The 20,556-nt window shown below is 43.2% G+C and overlaps 1 protein-coding gene across 2 annotated transcripts in view; it reads right to left on the bottom strand.

The window, feature by feature from the left end:
• Nucleotides 1–20,556, bottom strand: part of ZC3H18 (zinc finger CCCH-type containing 18) — a 58,855-nt gene that overhangs the window by 13,444 nt on the left and 24,855 nt on the right. For both annotated transcript variants that reach the window (XM_033157002.1, XM_033157001.1), the window contains exons 7-12: nt 18,816–18,848; nt 18,051–18,177; nt 16,733–17,001; nt 5,453–5,653; nt 4,820–4,945; nt 1,044–1,145 (exon numbers count right to left, since the gene is read on the bottom strand). In XM_033157002.1, coding sequence (XP_033012893.1) covers nt 1,044–1,145; nt 4,820–4,945; nt 5,453–5,653; nt 16,733–17,001; nt 18,051–18,177; nt 18,816–18,848 — 858 coding nt within the window. The remainder of the gene's footprint in view (nt 1–1,043; nt 1,146–4,819; nt 4,946–5,452; nt 5,654–16,732; nt 17,002–18,050; nt 18,178–18,815; nt 18,849–20,556) is intronic.

The following is a 20,556-nucleotide window of genomic DNA, read 5'->3' on the forward strand; positions in this document are numbered from 1 at the left end:
GTGCCTTTGCCCAAAAAAGGTTGAAAAACACTGTATTATGGGAGACTAAACTTTTTTTTTTTTTAGACAAAACTTTTAATGTAACGAATATGGATAGTACAGCAACAGGGTTTTCAGAGTCATTTAGGTGACCATGCATATATTTATTTTGCATTTTGTATTGGAAGAAACTTTTGCGCAGACTTCCAAAGTGCAGCTCCTGGGACCACAGTGAGTCCTGTTCAGTCTGTTTTGGGGTCTCTGGACATTTCACCAAATTTGCCTTGTGTTTTCAAGCTCATCTCCATGGCCAAATGGAGTGACTTTCTCTTCTCCAGTTCCACCCCACTGCAAATTATACTGTTAAAATAAAAAGTGTTTTTGGGGGCCCGGTGGGGGGAGGAAATCAGGCATGGACTTTTTGCATGGAAGGACTGTGAGCTCTGTTCAGTTCTGGTATTCAAAACAAAGGTCTGGGCTTAGAACAGTTTGATTTGAAATGTAGGCCTCCCCGCCTCACTAGGCTCCAGTTGTTGGATCTTGGGGTTCTAGTTAAAAAAAAAAAAAAAGTAGATTCCACAAGCCTGAAGTCTGCCCACTGCCCTATGATGACTAACCCAAACAGTGTTTATTTAAATAAACACATTTTATTGCTTTATCATCCATCCAATCAGTGAATGACAGTGTATCAAGAGATAAGCAGCAGGCCTCGCAGAACCAACATTGCTACAAGTAGGTAGACATCCCTCAGCAGAACTTTGTCATCTCTTTAATTGTATGTGAAGCATGTGTCACACCAACAGAGAGTTCGTGGAAAAGGGAGATGACGTCCATTTAAAATCAATATTTAAGTACAGACAACTGTTGTGTTTGCTTTATTTCACGCCTGGGTGCCACAATACCACAGGACCACACTTTACAAACCTGATCTGATGGAAAGTACCTTGCTGGTCTAGTTCTAAATGTGACAAATGCAAAGAGCCCCTGCACCTTTATACTGCTTATAGAACCTCAAAAGGGAATGTCCCAATGTCGCTTTGCCCAGAGCGGACACAGCATCTTACCCCTTTCCAGCAGGTGCTGCAGGCTCTCCTTTAGCTTTGGGAAGAGGTTTGTGTGGAGATGGCGTTGGAGAAGGAGATGGGGAAGATGAGAAGGACCGTGACCTGAAAAGTCAGACAACAGAGAGAGAGAGAGAATGAGGGAAAAGTCTAGATACACCCTTTAAATGCAGCAGAAGCCTGGTTGAATTGGGGGGGTGCCTCTAAAAAAGGTAAAGTACCCCTGACAGTTAAGTTCAGTCGTGAACGACTCTGGGGTGGCGGCGCTCATCTTGCTTTACTGGCCGAGGGAGTTGACGTTTGTCGACAGACAGTTTTTCGGGGTCGTGTGGCCAGCATGACTAAACTGCTTCTGGTGAAACCAGAGCAGCGCACAGAAACACCATTTACCTTCCCGCCGGAGCGGTACCTATTTATCTACTTGCACTTTTGGCATGCTTTTGGCAGGAGCTGGGACCGAGCAATGGGAGCTCACCCCATCGTGGGGATTCGAACCGCCGACCTTCTGATCAGCAAGCCCTAGGCTCAGTGGTTTAGACCACAGCACCACCCACGTCCCTGGGGGTGCCTCTAAAAATTGTTGATTATTTAATTTCTATACCACTTAATTTCTGTACCACAAATGCCCAGAAAGGACATGACTAGTCTACTATTTAATGCATTAACTTTATTAAGAACAACAACAGTAATATAATAATCAATAGGCTTGATATTTATGAAGTGCTGGTACTGGTGCACAAAGCCCTGTACAGCTTGGGACCAGGACACCTAAAAGATCTTTTCACCCCTTATATACCCACAACGGATCACTGCCCTCTGAAGTAGAGGGCTTCCTCCAGATAACTGACTCAACAGAATACCAGTTCCATACAATGTAGGAATTAGGCCTTTAGTACTCTTTGGAAGTCCTTCTCATTACATATCAGACAAGCACCATCTCTATTAGCTCTATTGAAGACCAACAAGCCTTTAATTATGTAAATATTTTTATGCCAGCCAGTATCTGGATTGGAATTGTGTTGTTTTTATTGCTAAATCACTTCAGGATGCTTTATGGGAAGTGATCCACCAATGAAATGAATAAATAACGACAAAATCCAATTACTTAACCATTACTGTGACACAATGAAAGTAACTTTTCAACACACCAAACTGAATTATAAACGTCCATGCCAAGTTCCTTCTAAATGCAAACAATTCACTGAATATTATTCCATTTGGTTTTTATTGTGAAACATCAGGATCAGTCTACAGTTTTGGGGTTTTTTTTTGGACTGAACCAAAATAAAGCAAAGTAACAAAGTGAAGTAACAACAACTACTGAAAAGCAAAAGACAGTTTTAAAGGCAGATGGATGTGCTAAGTAGGCAACAGGGCCAATTCTTCAAGCATGATGGCTTCATTGAATATTTAACAATATATGGGCACAATCAAACAACAGGTGGCCAACTGGTGAGATTTGAATGGCCTGCTAACCCTGGAAGCAGCACCTGCAGGGCTCCACTCTGAATTGGCTTTTGGAGGATCTGTTGACACTGGTCCCTCACCTGCCACTGTGGGGGGGAAAGCTCTAAGCTCATGCAAGCCCTCGCCTCCAACGCCACACTTCTGCTGTTATCTGTGTAAAGCAGGCTGATAAGAATCTCTGAAGAGAGTTAAAAAATGGTACCATTTTTCTTTTACAAAACTCTCTACTATCCAACTTTTGGGATGCGTCTTTTGGATAGATGATGGCTTTCGACTTTTCAGTGTGACAAGCGGTGTGCATGCCACATTCAAGGCTGTGAGTGATCTGTGTCCACAGGATTCTTAGATCAGAGGTACTGCGGAGAAAAACCAGCACCCACCATCTGTTGGCAAAGTGGGGCTGGGTGTGTTGAGAAGCACCACCCTTGAAGGAAAGGAAGGAAAGGAAAGAAGCTTCAGAGCATGGGTGGGTGGCAGAAATGGGCCGCCTGAAATGAGAAGCCAAGGAACACACCCAGCAGGACTGCCAGTAACTGGGGGTGGTGCCTCACCAACTTTGCTCTTTGTCCCAACAGCCCTCAGATTCCGTAACTGCCCCTCTTCCCATTCCCTCCAGGCTCTTGCCCTAGTGCAACTTCACTGGGGAAAAGGACCCAAATCCTGGAATTAGAATTGATCAAATGAGACAAGAATTTAGTTGCCTAGCTTCTAATCTGCAGAATTTGGAGCAGGAAAGGGAGGGATGCTGAACTGTAGTGTTCCATAGGATGGGCCTTTCTCCACCCACATCTCGGTATGGGGCCAGAAAAGAGCTGAGCTCTACCCTGGTCAGGATCCGGCAACATGGGACTCCCTTTTCTTCAGGGTCCAAGTAGGAATATAGCAGGTTCTGATAGCTCAGAAACGGTTCCGTGCCCCATCATTTTAAGCCAACGGTAACATCTCCTGGTAGAGAGGAAGCTAGAACATGGACTGGGAAAAGGAACCCTTCCAAGCAGGCAACCTCCAGAAAGTGGAGAAACAGCAGCTCCCTGTCAGGGGCTGAAGGCATCATAGAATTATTGGACAGTCATCCAGATCTCCCCCCCCCCACCCACTCCTCTATTTCAACTGCCTCTGCTGATCTGGAAGAGAAAATCATCTCCATGGGTCACAAGACTGCCACCATTTGTTTACACAACTTTTTCTCTTCTGATAACAGATGATCGTAAACATATTGTACCTGGATATTTCATCACCATTTCATAACATTCAGTAGCAGCAGCCAACCCAAACACGCAAAGTAGTTTGGCAGGGTGCCCATCTAGGAAACTGCCTATTTCCGGTGCATGCGACAGTGGTGACTGCGTCTATTTGAAATGCCATTGCAGGGTCACAACCATAAACACACTTACTCGTGTGTAAATTCTGCACAAGTCAGCAGGCCACACCTGTGAGTTTGTGAGCATGGAAATGGGATTGAAACTCCAAGAAATCCTATGTCAGCCTTGTTGCCCTCCAGATACTGTTAGGCTGACGTGAGAAATTGTGTGAAGAGGAGAACTGAGTGGAATACTGGTGAGCATTTTATTTGCAGGTGCAAGAATGCTTCTTACAATAGGGAAAAATGCAATAAGCAAGCAGCAGTGGGCAAATGGGCCCGAAAAATATGGAATGCAATATTAATATGTAAAGTGCTCTCAAAGATGCAATGAATTAACGACGAAGGTATGATTTATTTTGAAGAAAAAATAGCAACCTAGATGAGCATTTTGGGTATTTTAATTATCAAAAGGAGGGGGCATTAAAATAAAGGATATTTAAAACTACTTATATGCAGCAATCATGCAGCTGTGCCTTAGGGACCAGCTAAGCTGCTTGAATTCTGAACTTAGTGCAGGGGTCAGCAAACTTTTTCAGCAGGGGGCCGGTCAACTGACCCTCAGACCTTCCCGGGGGCCGGACTATATTTTGGAAAAAAATATGAACGAATTCCTATGCCCCACAAATAACCCAGAGATGCATTTTAAATAAAAGCACACATTCTACTCATGTAAAAACACAGTGATTCCTGGACCGTCCGCGGGCCAGATTTAGAAGGTGACTGGGCCGCATCCGACCCTGGGCCTTAGTTTGGGGACCCCTGACTTAGTCCATGTCCTGGATTCCACTTCCAGGATTTCCAGCACCACCTTAAAACTGACATCAAGTGGCTGTCCTGAGCTTTCCATAGGGTACTGCCCAGACTCACCTATAAGAACCTGTCTTGACTTAGGGAGGCTCACTATGGTAGCTCAAGAACCTGCCAGCTAACACATTTGGAGAAACAGTACCTGGATCGACTGCCTGAGAAGGAGCTGTGCCTGGAAGAGCGACTAGAGTAGGAGCTGTATGAGGAAGATCTGGACCGTGACCGCGAAGAACCGGATCCAGAATAGGAGGAGGAGCGAGAAGATGACCTGAAAGGGAATAAAAGGTATGTGCACATATGAGGGAACAGCATTTTGGCAACTGGAACATTTGTATGAATTCTTATTTTCAGTTCTACTTGCTTTAAGAAGCTCCCTTATTTCAAAATCTCCCCAAAATTCTAGTAGGTTCACACGAGATCACAGAATGTCTATGTCCTACTCTGCTGTAGCCTGCTTTTAGAGGCTACCTTTCCAGGGGCACAGGCTGTCACTCTTTGCCATTCAGTCTCAACAGGTCACAGTATTGATTTATGCATCTCTTTCCATTGACTAACACCAGAGCAATCTGCCCTAGTGCACCCAAGAAAGGGCTGTACGCTTATTCACAACAGCATCCCCTGGCAGCACAGCCTATTCTCTTTGTCTCTGGCTCACATGCTCCTCCCACCAGCAGCATTGCTCTTTCTGCTAGGACTGAGTCCCGGGAGCCATCTGAAGTGATGCTGATTGTAAGAAATCCCCTTGCATCAGTTGCTGCCCATCTCGGGTTCACACCTTGATGAACCTGAGCCGGAGGCTGAAGAGGCAGAGGTTTTCCGGCGCCTGCGAGCACGGCTGGGTGAAGCAGACAGCCCATGCTTCTTTTTGGGGGATTTTGATCGGCGCCAAGGGTCCTTCCACTCATCTGCTCTCTTGGACTGAGAAGGGGTGGTCGTAGTCGCCTCTTTCTCCTTCTTTGGTGGCTCAGGTTGGCGGCTGGAAAATGAAAAAAAAAATGTAGTTAGCTGGCGAGAAGGCTCTCTCTTGGGCCACCCAGTGACCTGGGTCCCCACCCCCAGTTCTGTGTACAAGGGCCAAACTGCACCTATTTTATAACTTGTGTTTCTGAAGATCAAATCAGCTTACAAAAATACAAACAAAAGTCACAAAGACACCGCTAAAAACCAAAAGCAATTCATATAACAGTAAAAAAAAAAAAAAAAACATAAAGGGGCCAATATCTTTTAAAAAAAACCCCCCACTAAAAAATCAATTCCTTAAGAGTACCGTATTTTTCCGTCTATAAGATGCCCCCTATTTTTGGGGACTCCGATTTAAGAAAATGGGGGGAGATACTATCCGTGTATAAGACGAGCCCAGATTTTGAACATTATTTTAGAGTAAAAAAACAACAGTCTTATACACGGAAAAGTATGGTAATTAAAACACTGAAAGCCTGTTGATATAGAAACATCCTCAATAGGCATCCTGAAAGATCTCCATTGGGAGTTGCAGTCCATAGTTTGGGTGCAATTACCAAGAAAGGCCCATCTATTGTACCTGACCAAGTGATCTCAGGTGAGTTGGAGTTTAAAGGCTGGGCAGCTTCAGATGTACAAAGGCAATCCTCAAGGTAGCCTTTAAAGCCATAAACAGTCTAGGACCAGTTTAATACCAGTTCTTTAAATTGAGCCTGGAAACAAATTTACAACCAACTGTACCAATGATTAACAATGTGAGCCACCATGGATAGGTTGTATTCAGAAAGGCAGCCTACATATATATCTTAAAATAAATATAAATAAACCATTTTTAAAGGCAGCCCCATGTAAACAGCATTGTAGTGATTGACCCAGTAAAGTAACTAGGGTAGGGATAGCCAATGAAGAGACCACAAGATGTTTTGGACTACAATTCCCATCAGACTCAGTGGACATGGCCAAAGGTCAGAGATAGCTGGTGCCAAGAAACATCTGGAAGGGACTGTGTTGTCTACCCCTGAACTATAGATTCAAACTAGAATCTCTCCAATTGACAATGCAGGGTTGCAACCTGTCCTTTAGCTGGAACAAGGGATACAGGGGTGTCCCAACTGCCCCGCCCTGCCTGCTCTGAACAGGCAGTCCCACTTGTTGCAGAGGTAGGAGATTCAGGGTAGCAGTAGTGGTGATGTAGAGTACAGGGTGGCCCAATCCACTCTCATTTCTCAGAGCTATGGCAGCAGCACTTTTCCGCCAGTGATCTACCACCTCCGTGTACCACCTATCAGACCCAGCAGTGGCAGGCACAGGCTCTAGACACGGGGGATGCCAAACTATGGTCCATGGCATGTCTGTGGATTCATGGGGGAAGTTGGGAGATGGCACGTCCATCGCATTAAATACTCATGTGGACTTAAAAGTGTGCTTTTATTGCTTCTTTTATCCCTTGGGTTGCATTTCATTATATGACAATTCTATGGAATTCAAATTGTAAAACAATATATAAGGGGGGGGGGCAATTAAAAAGCAACTAGCGCACAACGTTACCATTGCTACAACAGGCAGAAAAATCATTAAATGGTCTGCCAAGACCCCCAGCAATTGTCAAGTGGACAGTGGGAACAAAGGTTTTAGAATCACTGTTATAGAATATTAAAAAGTTTCCTGTAAAGGCATTTGGAGGTGAAGATGTCAACACAAAAGCACAAAATGCAGAAGGAAACGTATTACACTTATCCAGGGTGCTTTTTATTACTTGAGCTTTTCAGAGGAAATCAACAGATCAAATCACTTTAGTGTTTACTTAATACTGCAGAACCTTCTTACTCCTTTGCTTTCAAAAACCCCTTGCAGCTACATCACCCATCTAGGACTAGATCTGAAAGGGAAAGCGTCTTTTTCAGGTGGGGAGAAAATCAGCACGATGGTATGACTGTCAAAGATGGAGATCTGTTGGGTGGGGTGGTGGTAGTGGGAATCATTGTGGAATAGGGATATAAAATTTACAGCATGCTGTAGTTTAAGAGAAAATTATATGAAAATGATATATTGATGGTATCTAACACCAAGTAAACTGGCATAAATGTATAAAACTAAATCAAGTAAGTGTAAAGAGAAAGAAGATTCTTTTTATCATATGTGGTGGTCTTGTAGTAAGGTTAAGACTTACTGGGAAACGATATACAATGAAATGAAAAGGATGTTTAAAATAACATTTGGAAAAAGACCAGAAGCCTTTCTTTTAGGAATTATAGGGATAGAACTACCTAAATTGTATAGAAATATATTCATGTACATGACTACAGCGGCAATAATGTTACATACCCAAAAATGGAAAGAAGAAGTCCCAGCAAAGGAAGAATGGATACAAAAACTAAGGAACCGCAGAAAGAGGGGGAAGGAAGTCAAGATTTAAAATGTCAGAATGAATGTAAAATAAGTGAAATGTATATATCTTAAAAGAGTTGTGGGCTTATAGCCGAATAAAGATATCTTCTTCTTCTTCTTCTTCTTCTTCTTCTTCTTCTTCTTCTTCTTCTTCTATATCTTAAAAGTATAAATAAATATTTTTTTAAAAGGGAATCATTCTGTCACCTGGTCAGGGAATTTGAACTTTGCCTGATGAAGACTGAACAACCCAAGACGAGGGCATGGGGAGAGGAGGAAGTAAGCATAAATGGCAATCAAGAGATAATGACACTAAACTCTATGAAGTTTGGTACTTCCCCACATAGCTTCTACAATTAAACAATTCCAAGCTCAGATTTTCGGACTTTCTGCCCTAGCCAGTATCATCTTTGCAATCATGGGTGCTACACATGCTGTGTCACCTACAAGTCCAGATCCCAGGGTGCAGTTTCAAAATCGGTATCGTGCAATCCCCAGATTCCAGTTACAAATATCAAGATTCCCGCCCTCATTGAAGCTAAGGAAAGCCTGGAAGCATATGTGCGGCATCCTAGAAGGGCTTGCAAAACAGAAGGGGACTGGAATTGCAGTTGCTTAGCGGTGTTGCCAGTTGTGTAGCAGAATGGCTTGAACAAGAGAAGATGCCAGAAACTAGTAATGGCTCTTGTGGCCGGTTGTGCAACAGACTGCAGGGGTCCTGATACTTCTTGCTGCGCGTGCAACTGTTGCGCTGCATTTCATACTGCACAACCTTTATTTTCATTCTTGCGCTGGTGGTCAGGGAATGCTGAATCTAGACCTAATTGCTTTCTATAGAATATTGGTCGTTTTCGAGTGGCTTCCATTGATTTCTTCTTTTCTTTATCTTCCTGGTCCTAGCAACAATCTAAACAGTATCTTCCTATCTTGCTCTACCTTAGCTCTTGCTTATTGTGAGGAAACCCAGGCTTCTTTGTACTTGGCTTTCTGCGTTGTTTTTCTTGCAGGGATTCTTATGATTCCAGCCGAAGTCAAGAGGCAATGCATACCTGCCCCAGGGCCCAGTGCTTCCTAGAGCGTCACCCAGAAATGTAAAATCTGAAATAGCTGGTGGTTCATTGCAGGAAAAAAAACACCAGAAATACTCAGTCTGAGCACCAATTTTTGGGGCTTGGTCTCTGCTTGCTAGGAAATTTGTTTAGCCACGCCAAGTTCCTGTTAGAAGGGAAATCACAGCATAATTCAGCACACCACTTGCTGTGGAAATTTGCTGCGAACAAATCATTCTTTGCTTTGTTTAGACAGGTTGTTTCGTTTTAGGAGGAAATCAAGAAGATTAAATGTGGACCTCTGCCAGGGCACTGAATTCGAGGGGGGTAAAAAAAATCCCTTGGAATGTTTAATGCAAATGATCACGCAACCTTCTTATGCAGCCTGGAGAATTATCTTCTGCTCAGAGAAAGTTAACTTTCCCCCCTTACTTCCCCTTCTTCTATACATGACATAAGCAAGCATTTTTCACTGATAAACCAGTCATATCAAGCAGGAAAACTCAATGACCAAATGGCCATTGAAGAGCATCAATGACATCACTGCAACTCTGAAAGTCCACCTAGCAAGGAAGTTTAAAAAAAAATACATTTTTTTAAAAGAAAGGTGTCACTCTGACATCACTGTAAATTTCCCAGGATTGACAAAAGGAAATGAAAAGGCCTGGAAGTGGTTACTCAACTGCCACCAGATATAGCAGGTTAAGCTGAACAGAAACACATGCCTATTTGAATGACAAATATTGCACATCTACTTAGAAGGAAGTCCTACCAAGTTCAGTGACTTATTCCAAAGTATGTGCATATAGGACTGCAGCCTGAACAAGTTTCAGAAGTTTGATGCTTGTGATGATTACAAAAACACATTACTATTCCTAAAAATGTGAACAATTCACTGGATGGTTCTCTCTGGCTTTCATTCAGGAACACCAGGGTCTGTCTACAGTTACATTAAAAAACCAACAACAACTGAACCCAAAGCATCCAAAGGAAATAAAGCAAAGAACCAGCTTTTAAAGGCAGTTGTGCCAAGCAGATTGCTGGCCAAGTCGGAAGCATCAACAGTATCATCGTTTCACTGACCAGCTGACAACATTTGACTGGTAAACTGAACTGGGTGCCAACCCTAACTAATTCACTCACAAGGGCAAATAATTCTACTATCGTTATAGCTCCAACTTAATTCTTCACATTGACTTACTGCAATATCGGAGCTGTCAATCTAAAAGGTTCCTTTTCTATTATTTCTTTCCTGCTGCTTTATGAATGGCTTTTGACAAGCTCCTTGCTTTCAAAAACAGCTTGTCCACATGCAGCATGATGGACTCCTGTCTGAAAATGGGAGCCCAAAGCAGACCCCCTGCATGGATCTTGGAATCATGGCGCAAAGTGTCCCTCTTGAAACTGTAAGAGGTGGTGTAGTGGTTAAGAGCAGTGGACTTGTAATCTGGTGAATCGGGTTCGATTCCCTGCTCCTCCACATGCAGCTGCTGGGTGACCTTGGGCTAGTCACACTTCTTTGAAGTCTCTCAGCCCCACTCACCTCACAGAGTGTTTGTTGCAGGGGAGGAAGGAAGGGAAAGGAGAATGTTAGCTGCTTTGAAACTCCTTCGGGTAGTGATAAAGCGGGATATCAAATCCAAACTCCCCCTCCTCCTCTTCTTCTTCTTGGTGGAAATCACTGATCTAAAGCTTGGTGAAATGTTGCAATGGCAGGTGGTAGAGGAAGTGTTGCTGTATGGACCTTCTCATTAAATGAGTGGGGAAGCTCCAGCAAGTAAGAGAACTCTGCATATGTGCCTGGAGCTCATGTGATAATCATGAGGGTGGAGGAGGCACAGGACAATGGCCCATCTAGTCCAACATTCTGTTATTATAGTGGCCAACCAGATGCCCTATTGGGAAGCCAGAAAGCAGGACCTGAGTGCAAAAGCAGTGCTCTCCCCATTTATGGTATCCCCAACCTTGCAGTACTTGTGGGGAAAGAAGAAACGGGCAAACACTTGAATCCAACTAAGTTCTACTCTGAGTAGGTCTACTGAAATCAAGGAACCTGTTAATCATGCCCATTTGTTTCAATGGGTCTACTCTGAGTAGATTCAACTCTTAAATTTTATCCTATATACAGAGGGATCATGTAAATTAGATTAATCTCAGACTTGCTCACTGTTTGGGTGCGTCATGGCTAACACACCAAGTTGTACTTTCATCCTTTGATTTATGCTGACAGTGTAGCCATAATTAAAAGCTTTTAATTGAGAATGAGGTTTTCACATACATTCTATTTAGCATGATTTTTGAGTTAGATAATGTGCTGCGTTTTCATCCTGCTACTTGCCCTGGGGACTAGGAAACCAACATTATTATTATTGGGGGGGGGGAGGAGAGGGAGAAGGAGCAGCAGTACACACATTGTACTGCTTTATGCAAATGAGTATATTTGCATATACTTCCCAAAACCTGGATTCTTTGGGCTCAGAACCTCGAACAGCTCAAATGGGATTTCAAGCAGTTATTCAGAGTCAGCTGCAACCCTTGTGCAATATATGAAGAAAAAGATGGTTACTCACTATAGCCTCATATTTCCGGTAGGTTAGGGTTATTTCTTAGCATCATTGCAAGGAAGAAAACTGGACCATCAAAGGCAGCAAATGTGACTAAGCATTTAGATTTTCTCGGACATTTTGCAACCAACTTCAAAGCTGCCACACTTGAATGTTTCTGAAGGGAGCGTCAAGAGGCTGAGCTGGCATCCATTTGCAAATTTGACACTATCAGACTGCGGCTCAACTGGGCGTGGCTTGAACAGTACAGAAAGTAATTGTCCCTCATTGGGACAATTCATTCTGCATGGATAGTTTGTCACCAGCTTGGAGTGGGCCACACCCATTCTGACTGGGTCTCTTAGCCTTTTGATGTGGTTGTCGTTTTTCATCCATACTCTGCAAAGTTTTCTCTCTTACTACTTTGCCTGCTGGCAGAAAACATTATCTCCACTCCTGCTTCCTCCTGCCCTAACGGCATTTACATCTACCCACTCCGATGACTACACCTTGCATTGGACAGCAAGCGCTTAAACCACAATAAACTTAGTCCTCAGCACAGGGATAGGGGAACTGCAGCCCTCCAGATGTTGTAGGAGCCAACAGCCCCAGTCAGCAGGGCCTATGGTCAAGGATGATGGAACCTGTAGTCCAACAACATCTGGAGAGCTGCAGGCTCCCCATCCCTTCTTGGGGAGAGAGACTGTTGTTTTATGACAACAAGCTATTGTGGCTAACCCTCTGGAATACATAAGAACAGGCGGCAATTTATTGTTTGGCTCATTTGCCCCATTGCTAACCTAAAGTGTGTGTGTGTGTGTAAAAAAAATGGGTTTCTGGTCAGTTTTGTAGAATCCTTGATTTAGCTAAGATTATCTTCAAATAAACCATAATCTGACCAGAACAGAATTGCCTTTGATCTCTTCCCTACTGGATTCAATTTGAACTGAATAGCAAATACTGGTGGGCTGTTTTGTTTTTAACTTTCTTTAGCCTGAGTCACCTTAATAAGTTGGCAGCTTTCCCATTGACTGAGTGAGAAATGTTCATTTATGCTTTTAACTCCTCCTCCTCCTGCTGCTGCTGCTGCTCTTGCCAACTCCATTTCACGGGTTCCTATTTGGTGTTAGGGAGGGAAAGAATTCCCTCAGGGGCCACGCTGGAATCCATTTAGATGAAATCACAGCGAGCGTGAACAATACCAAGAAGCAATACCCTTTGCATGGTGAAACAGCCACATCGCAATACAATATTTCCGGGCACCAACTTGTTCTCAAGTTCAGTTTTTGGAACCAGATACAAAAGGAAAAGTCCTGTTACTTATCACATTAGTATCTCACACTTCCTCCAGGGAAGGGGGCGGGGAAAAGATTTGGCATTATATTCACAGCTATCCTAGAAGGTAGGTTAGGCTCCGGTATAGTGACTTGCACAAGGCGGCTGCAGTGAGCAGCACAGGAACATAGGAAGCTGCCTTAGATAGAAACAGACCCACTGACCCTTCTAGCCCAGTATTGTCCAGGGAGCCTCTTGCAGCCCTACGTGGAGATGCCAGGGACTTTCTGCATTCAAGACAGATGCTCTACCCCTGAGTTATGCCCTTCTCCAGCATGCCTGAGAGGAGTTGAAACAAGCCCCACTCCCCAGCCCAGTATGTGCAAAAGAGAAAACAGAGCAAGTAGGCCCTTTGCCAGAGGAAGAAACAAATATAAGTAATCAGTATCTATGATATCTACACTGCTAGGAGTTCTGCTATGAGTGAAGAGTGCTTTATAACAAGACAGTTGCTTCAGGCTACATTTGTTATGAGAGTTCAGATCATACGGTCCACTTAGCTCAGATATACTGAGCTATAGCTCCTCCCAGATGGTATATCCCTTCCTTTCCCCATGGACTGGGAGAGCCCCCCGGCGGTAGCGGGTGTTTGTGTGCTTGAAGCAACACCTGCAGAAGTGAAAAGGACCCCTTTTGTTGGCTGGCACCACTCAGAAAGGACCACATATGACTTCCTTTACTCCAGTTATAAAAACATCAAATATGTATTTTAACTGGTTAAAACGCATTTTTGGAAGGCATGTATTTTTTTTAAACACCAGGCCTATGCAACCACTTTTTGTTCTGCTCTTGCGATTTTAAGACATCCCGCAAGGAATGTTAGTTCAAGACAAAAATCTGTTATACAGAAACACTCGATATCTGGAAGCTGCCATCCACATGAGGCTTTTCAGACTTGGAAGCCTCACCAAAACCACGTGAGCAATTTGGACAGCGTCAGCCCAAAACTACGCAAGAGGCTGAAGTTGCCAAGAGCTGAGCTAGGATTTAATGATTAGGGAAAGCACAGGAGTCTATAAATAAACTCAATTAATGTGAAGTCACTCCCCACTGCCAAGGAAAAGGCCAACTAGTTAAACATGAAGAATTCCTAAAGGTGTTACGTATCAAGCAGACCTGCAAATTGTTGTCCTTTTCAAGCTATAAATTTATATTTAGAACTCAAGAACTTCTATAATTAGAACTCAACTTCCAAGGAGGAGGAAATGTGGAAGCAATCAATTTGCTGTTTTGACCATACCATAGTTACACAGGATGTCATATACTGATTAAAGTGGCTAAACCAACAAAATAAATATAAATCGAATCATACTGTGTCAAGAAAAATATGCAATCATAAAAGCGGAAAAAACACATAATAAAATTCTGTTATCCATACAGCAATTTTCATCACAGGTTTGCAGACGTGATTGACGTGGTTTTGCTGACAGGAAGATAGGAAGTGTGGTGTAGCAATTAGAAGTGCTGGACTAGCAGCCGAAAGATCAGAGTTCAAATCTCCACTCACTGGGTGACCGTGGGCCAGTCACTGCATCTTAGCCTAACCTATCTCAGAGAGTTGTTGTGGGGATTAAAGGAGGAGGGGGAGAACTGGGGACACCACCTTGAACTTCTGGGAGAAAAGGTGGGACATAAATGTAATAAAACAAACAAATAATAAAATCCTTGCACATTGTCAGTTGAGATGTTGCCACCTAAACAGCTTGCACCCAGAGTGACATGGTGAATATATCCTTCGGATACCCATAAAACTGATCATCACTGTGCTTCAAAAAACACCCAAAACCTCTCTCCAAATTCAGCTGAGGCATAACAAGGAAACAGAATGAGATGACGTTGGCCCAATTAAGGGCAAGTGTGGAAAAGAAGCCTCCAAATGTTTCAGAGAGAAAAGAATGCATTCTTCTTGCAATAGGGAACCTGGTCTGCATTCTTTATAGCAGAGTTGGTGAGCTGGGGAAACCTGGCTTTTAGCAACCTGTGAACATTTCGGTCTTACATCACCCTTACTTCACCCTGCTTATTCACCAGCCGGTTGAGTTATATAATGAGCGTGAAGAAGCAGTTGGGACACATCATGCCAGCCTTCCCCAACCTCCGGATGTTTTGGACTACAACTCCCAGCAGCCCCAGCCAGCATGGCGGCATGTATTCTGGAGCTGATGGGAATTGGGGAAGGTTGCATTTTGCTATCTATATTAATGAAAGACTCAAGAAAATGCAAGTTGAAGCTGGCATTTAGACTCAAGGCTGAGAACTCTAGGGAACAAAGGTTATATACGTTGGGGGCAGGTTTTGTGACCTGGGCCCCATTCTCATGCCCAGTGTGAAAAAAAATAACCAAGTTAGGTAAATGAACTGCAGAAAGGGGAAGGGAACTCTTAAAAAAATACTTGCTGACCAAGTTTAAGAAATAAAATCTTCAACAGGGGTGAGAAACATGTGGATCTGCCCATGTTGTTGGATTTGACCCCCTCCCCAATCTCTGACCATCATTTGCTATGCTGAGTTGGGCTGATGGGAGTCCAATAACATCTGGAGGGTTACAAGTTCCCCAAACTGGGTCTTCAGCCAGAGGCCACTATACAAGGAGTGCCCTCTTTTGGATGAGGAGCAGGCCCTTCCCTTTGCCTCCTCTCCCACCACCCCTTATTCTGCTGAGGGCTGCATACACACCAAATGAAACCCTAACTGAACTCAGTGCCAAAAGGAACCCAAATTCTGTACACAGAATTATACAAACTACTAACTTTGCATAATCTGGTCTATGTGAAGGTTATTGCCAAGAACTGGAGTGGAAAGTGGAAGAAGCGGGGGTACAACAGGCAGGGAGAATGAGGCTTACTGATGTGAGGTGAGAATATTCTCTGCTAGAAAATTCTCCAGAGAATTTTCTCCACAAACTGTAAATTCTATCTAATGTAAGAACCAGTTTTTACAACCCACATTTAAAAAATCTAGTAAGTAATAAGTCAAGCTGTGATATTGCCAGTGTAAGTAATGAATGATTTTTTTGATCCAGTTACATTACTGGGCATTGTGTCATTCACCACTGGCAGTTCTGAAATGTGAGCTACAGAAAACATTTTTTAATGCTATTCATTTAATTTGATGAACATTTGAATTTGTATGTATTTCAACTATATTAATAGCCTTTTTTCTATTTTGGTATGACCTTATTCTATACCCTTGGCCATACAGTGTGATTTTTTTTTTTAAACAGAGAGTAGCTTTAATGCTTTATACACTTAAAGTACCCAGGCCTATTCAATTATGTGTAACAGCATGTGAGGTGGCCTTGATTTAAACAGTTGACATTTCTATATTTTTATTTAGTGCCAGTAACTGGTTTTTGCAGTGCCATTCAATGGTACAAGGTGCCATTTACCAGAGACAGACATACTCACTTTAAAAAAATAAATAAATGGAGCAGGGAGTCTCTCATGAGGCTCCATTCTGACAGATTTCACATCGTAAAACACATTGCTTACATAGATTTGACTTTCTACAATGCAAAATCTTCAAAGAACATGTCTGAATCAAACACAGAACACCTTTTGCTTCTGTTTGGTGTGAGCGAATACATTTGCCATCTTGATTTCCTTTGCTCTCCCATATAAAGAGCTAACGAAACCAACAAGAGAAACAGTTTCCCTCGACATGCTGTCTCATGCCGTTGTAAAACATCAGCTTCTCTGAGTTGCCAGCCAGCAGGGACTAAACCTCCTCACACCCTTCCCTGCCACATCATCAACAGCATGAAAAAAGTATAGCCTGTACCTTGGTGGCTGTGGCGATCGCAGTTTTGGCTTCTCCTTCTCCTTCTCCCGCTCTCTCTCTCGGTCCCGGTGCTGCCGGTCCTTCTCGTCTCTTTTGATGCGCTCCCTCTCTCTTTCCCATTCCTCTTTTCTTTTCTGGCGCTCCTTGTCACGTTCCCGTTCTCTCTCGCGCTCCCGCTCCCTCTGCCGCCGCTCCCGTTCACGCTCTCTCTCCCTCTCGCGTTCTCGCTCGCGCTGCCTGTTCTCCCTCTCCCTCTCTCTTTCCCTTTCCTTGTAAAATAATGGTTAAGTTGCGTTAGGAGTTTTGACCCACATGTACATATGATGTTCCTTCAATAATCTAACATGGCATTTAATTCCCCCCACCCCCAACTAGCCACACATGCCGTTTTGGAATCCTTGAGATAACCTTTATTCCAATGGTTTCTCACTGCAAGGAGGGCCAATTCTTGAGTTACCTGAGCAGTGTGGTTGTATCCCTCCCTGCATGAAACAAAGAAACCACACAAGAGACTTCCATGAGCTGGTTGCTCCCCATGTCAGCAACAAGGACTGAGGATTCCAATTCTCAATACGGCCTAGAACCCTCATACCTACGGTACCGCCTCTCCTGGTATCCCCCACGGAGGACCTTAATAATAACACCCTGAAGATCCCAGGCCCCAGGGAAATTAGACTGGCCTTGACCAGAGCCAGGGCTTTTGGCCATGGCCCAGGCCTGGTGGAACGCTCTCTCACAAAAGACCAGGGCCCTGCAGGATTTGACATCTTTCCACAGGGCCTGCATGACAAAGCTGTTCCGCCAGACCTTTGGTCGGGGTTCAGTCTGATTCTTTTCTTTCTGTATAAGAACAAGCATTAAAGAGGCCTCCTAGCCCGCTCACAGGTCCTTTATAAGACCAGTGGTAACAGTTGGCCCTAGAAAATATTAACCACTCTCAGTTTTACCCGTGGACTGCCATCTGTCCAGATTTTAATTTGCTCTGAACTAATTTTAAGATGTATTTTAATTAATTGATTGCCTGTTTTTATGTTCTTTGTATACTGTGTTAGTTTTATGATGTTAGCCGCCCTGAGCCCGGCTCCGGCCGGGGAGGGCAGAGTACAAATAATTTATTATTATTATTATTATTATTATTATTATTATTATTATTATTATTATTAAATGTTACTGGAACAACATGAGATGCACACATTAAAGTTGTGAACACGGCACTCAGGTAACACAGGAACTGGGTCAATGACTTGGGCTAAACTGTCTGGATCAACCTACTGCAGAATAAAAGCTCAGCTCGTGAGAAGAGAATGCATTTACCTACCTTACTCAATCTGTAGTTCCGGTACGGATCTGGGTCTGTGTATTGTACCCTGAAGTTCTCATACTGCCCGCCTCGCCAGAAGCGTTCTATATCATAATCATAATAAGGATCCGCATAAGGGTCAAGCCTGCAGAGGAATCAAGAGAGGGTAAACATTCAAATGAAACCAAACTGCTGTTATTGCCAGAAACACAATTCTTTAAAGAGTGATCTCTTATCACCAAACATGGCAGCAACCATGTTTGTATCCACCCAGTGTCTTTAAAAAACAAACAAACAAACAGGCACATGTGTGCATGCCTAGCACCAGAACATAAATAAGATAGCAGCTGGAGCTGGGCCCTCCTCAACCACTGAAAGCTCAGAAAGCTGTGAGGGCACTGGTCAAGGGAGAAGAGGTGAAGCCTCTGCAAGTTTGGTAAATTAAGATATTGGGGCATAGAGGAGACTTCACCACAACCATGGCTGTGGTTTTACTTGACGACTTTCCTTCTGAGGATGTCATCAGAAAATGCATACTGCTCTCCAAACGTCAATATGCATTTTGTTATTTAGGAATGCTGCAGTTACTGTAAACTTTCATGACACACTGCCAACACCTGGAAGCCTCCACACCTGAATGCACCAAGTTAAGATCTGGTCAACTGGAAGCCAAGCCTTACGCAGCAGCTGGTATTGACCAAAGAATTTCAAAGAACTGCAAGGGATCAAAATGAAAGCAACATGGGCCAGCTGTAAGCACAACAGAGATTAGGGACTGCTTACCCATAGTTAGCGTTCTCTTTGATGTCCACCTCACTGGAGTTTTTCAAGAAACCAAGGGGAGGAGGGAAAAAAGAGGAGATTTATGAAGCTCTCAGCCATCTTCACACATCACAAGCCATTCTCAATGCATGTTAAAATTGTTTTGCAAAAAATAACTCTTAGGGGAAGGGCAGTGATGCGAGCCTTCTAGAAAATTTTGAACTGGAAACTTTTTTGATGCTCTAAAATGAGGTTGGATTTAGTACATTTGACCTATTTAGCAAGCAAAACTATAGGCGAAGATGCATATTTGTGTTAATTTTATGTGCTGTATAAATCTCAAAGGTTCTTCTTCCCCCTTTAGCCAAAAGTAAACTATCTGATTGGGGAGAGAGGATCAATAATACATTTTAAAATGTGGCTTCAATGATTAAATTCAAATCTTTATTTGGAATTTAGTTGTGTTGGAATATTTGCAAATATTTTAAGACATGACGACTTAAATTGCATAGAGTTTCCTATTATTTTTTCCATTTTGAGTGGGAAACTAAAGGCACTGAAAACTGTTTAGCACTGGCATCATACAATTTATTACCAGCAGGTCCCAGGGCAGGTTGCAACAATTTAAGTGTCAAAATTTAAAACAGTTGAAACAGATTATAATAATGGGAATAGGATGGACCCTGAAAACACACATCTCAGCTGTCAAAAGCCAGCAAAAAAATGCTTTATCTTAAATATTCATCGCATCATTCCAAAAGAAAACACTTCCTAATGTAACATTTTTTCAACTGGGGGGGGGGGAGAGGTTTTTCTATTTATTTCTTTTTGTGTGGGTCTTCACACCTGAGGGGGGCATTCCCTGTCAATCATTTGATAGCACAGTGATGTCAGGCAAGCTGTTTTGTCTTCACTGAAAATGCTACTTAGTGGTGCCCGCAAACCCCCTTTGGCCCAGCCACTTATTTTCTTGCCTCTCACCTGATGCCATATATGGGCATGGCTTGGCCAAAACAGCCTGGAAGGCCAAATGAGAAGGCCTGGTGGGCCTAATTAGACCTGTGGGTTGAAGGTTCCCCACCCCTGGGGGAGTATATTAATTAACATACTAATTTTACCTGCCTCAAGAGCACATGAGCTAATAGCAAGCACTCAGTTTGACTGGTATTATATCCATGCTGTTTTACAAAGAGAAAACTTTCAGTCAAAAAATATAGGGTCAGAACCATTTTCCGTAATGGAAACCTGCCTGTTTTCAGTGTTGTGGGGTATTTATTAAAAACTACGTGCAAAGAAAAGCTGAATTCTGCATCCTGAACAAAATATGAAAAGGGTGCATCTTTGTAGAATTCATTTTACACTGAACCCCGAAGCTCCCCCAGCAGCCAACCTGGCCCACTTGCAGCCCTGCTCAACAAGGTTTCACAGCCACTGTTTCCAAGTTTATTTTCATAACTATATGGACCAGAAACTTGATTTAAAATATGATACCAAATTTTGCACTTGTGTGTGATGCAACTGAGGAAGCAGGGAAGAGACATCTCCCTGTCTGGAGGGCATCATTCATCATGCTAGAAATGGAAGGTCTCTCTATACACCTAGGCTCCCTTTACTCAATGCACTGCCTGTACTAAGTAGGTTAAGCTTTGTGAGCTAGTGATCCATTGGGGTGACTCATGAAGGCTGGGATCAGCTGTCATGCCAACCAGGATTGTGACCCGTATACAACAGCCCACTCACGGCTGCTGGATCGCCAGAGAAG

The sequence above is a fragment of the Lacerta agilis genome, chromosome 8 (genome assembly GCF_009819535.1).
Source record: "Lacerta agilis isolate rLacAgi1 chromosome 8, rLacAgi1.pri, whole genome shotgun sequence".
Lineage (NCBI taxonomy): Eukaryota > Metazoa > Chordata > Lepidosauria > Squamata > Lacertidae > Lacerta > Lacerta agilis.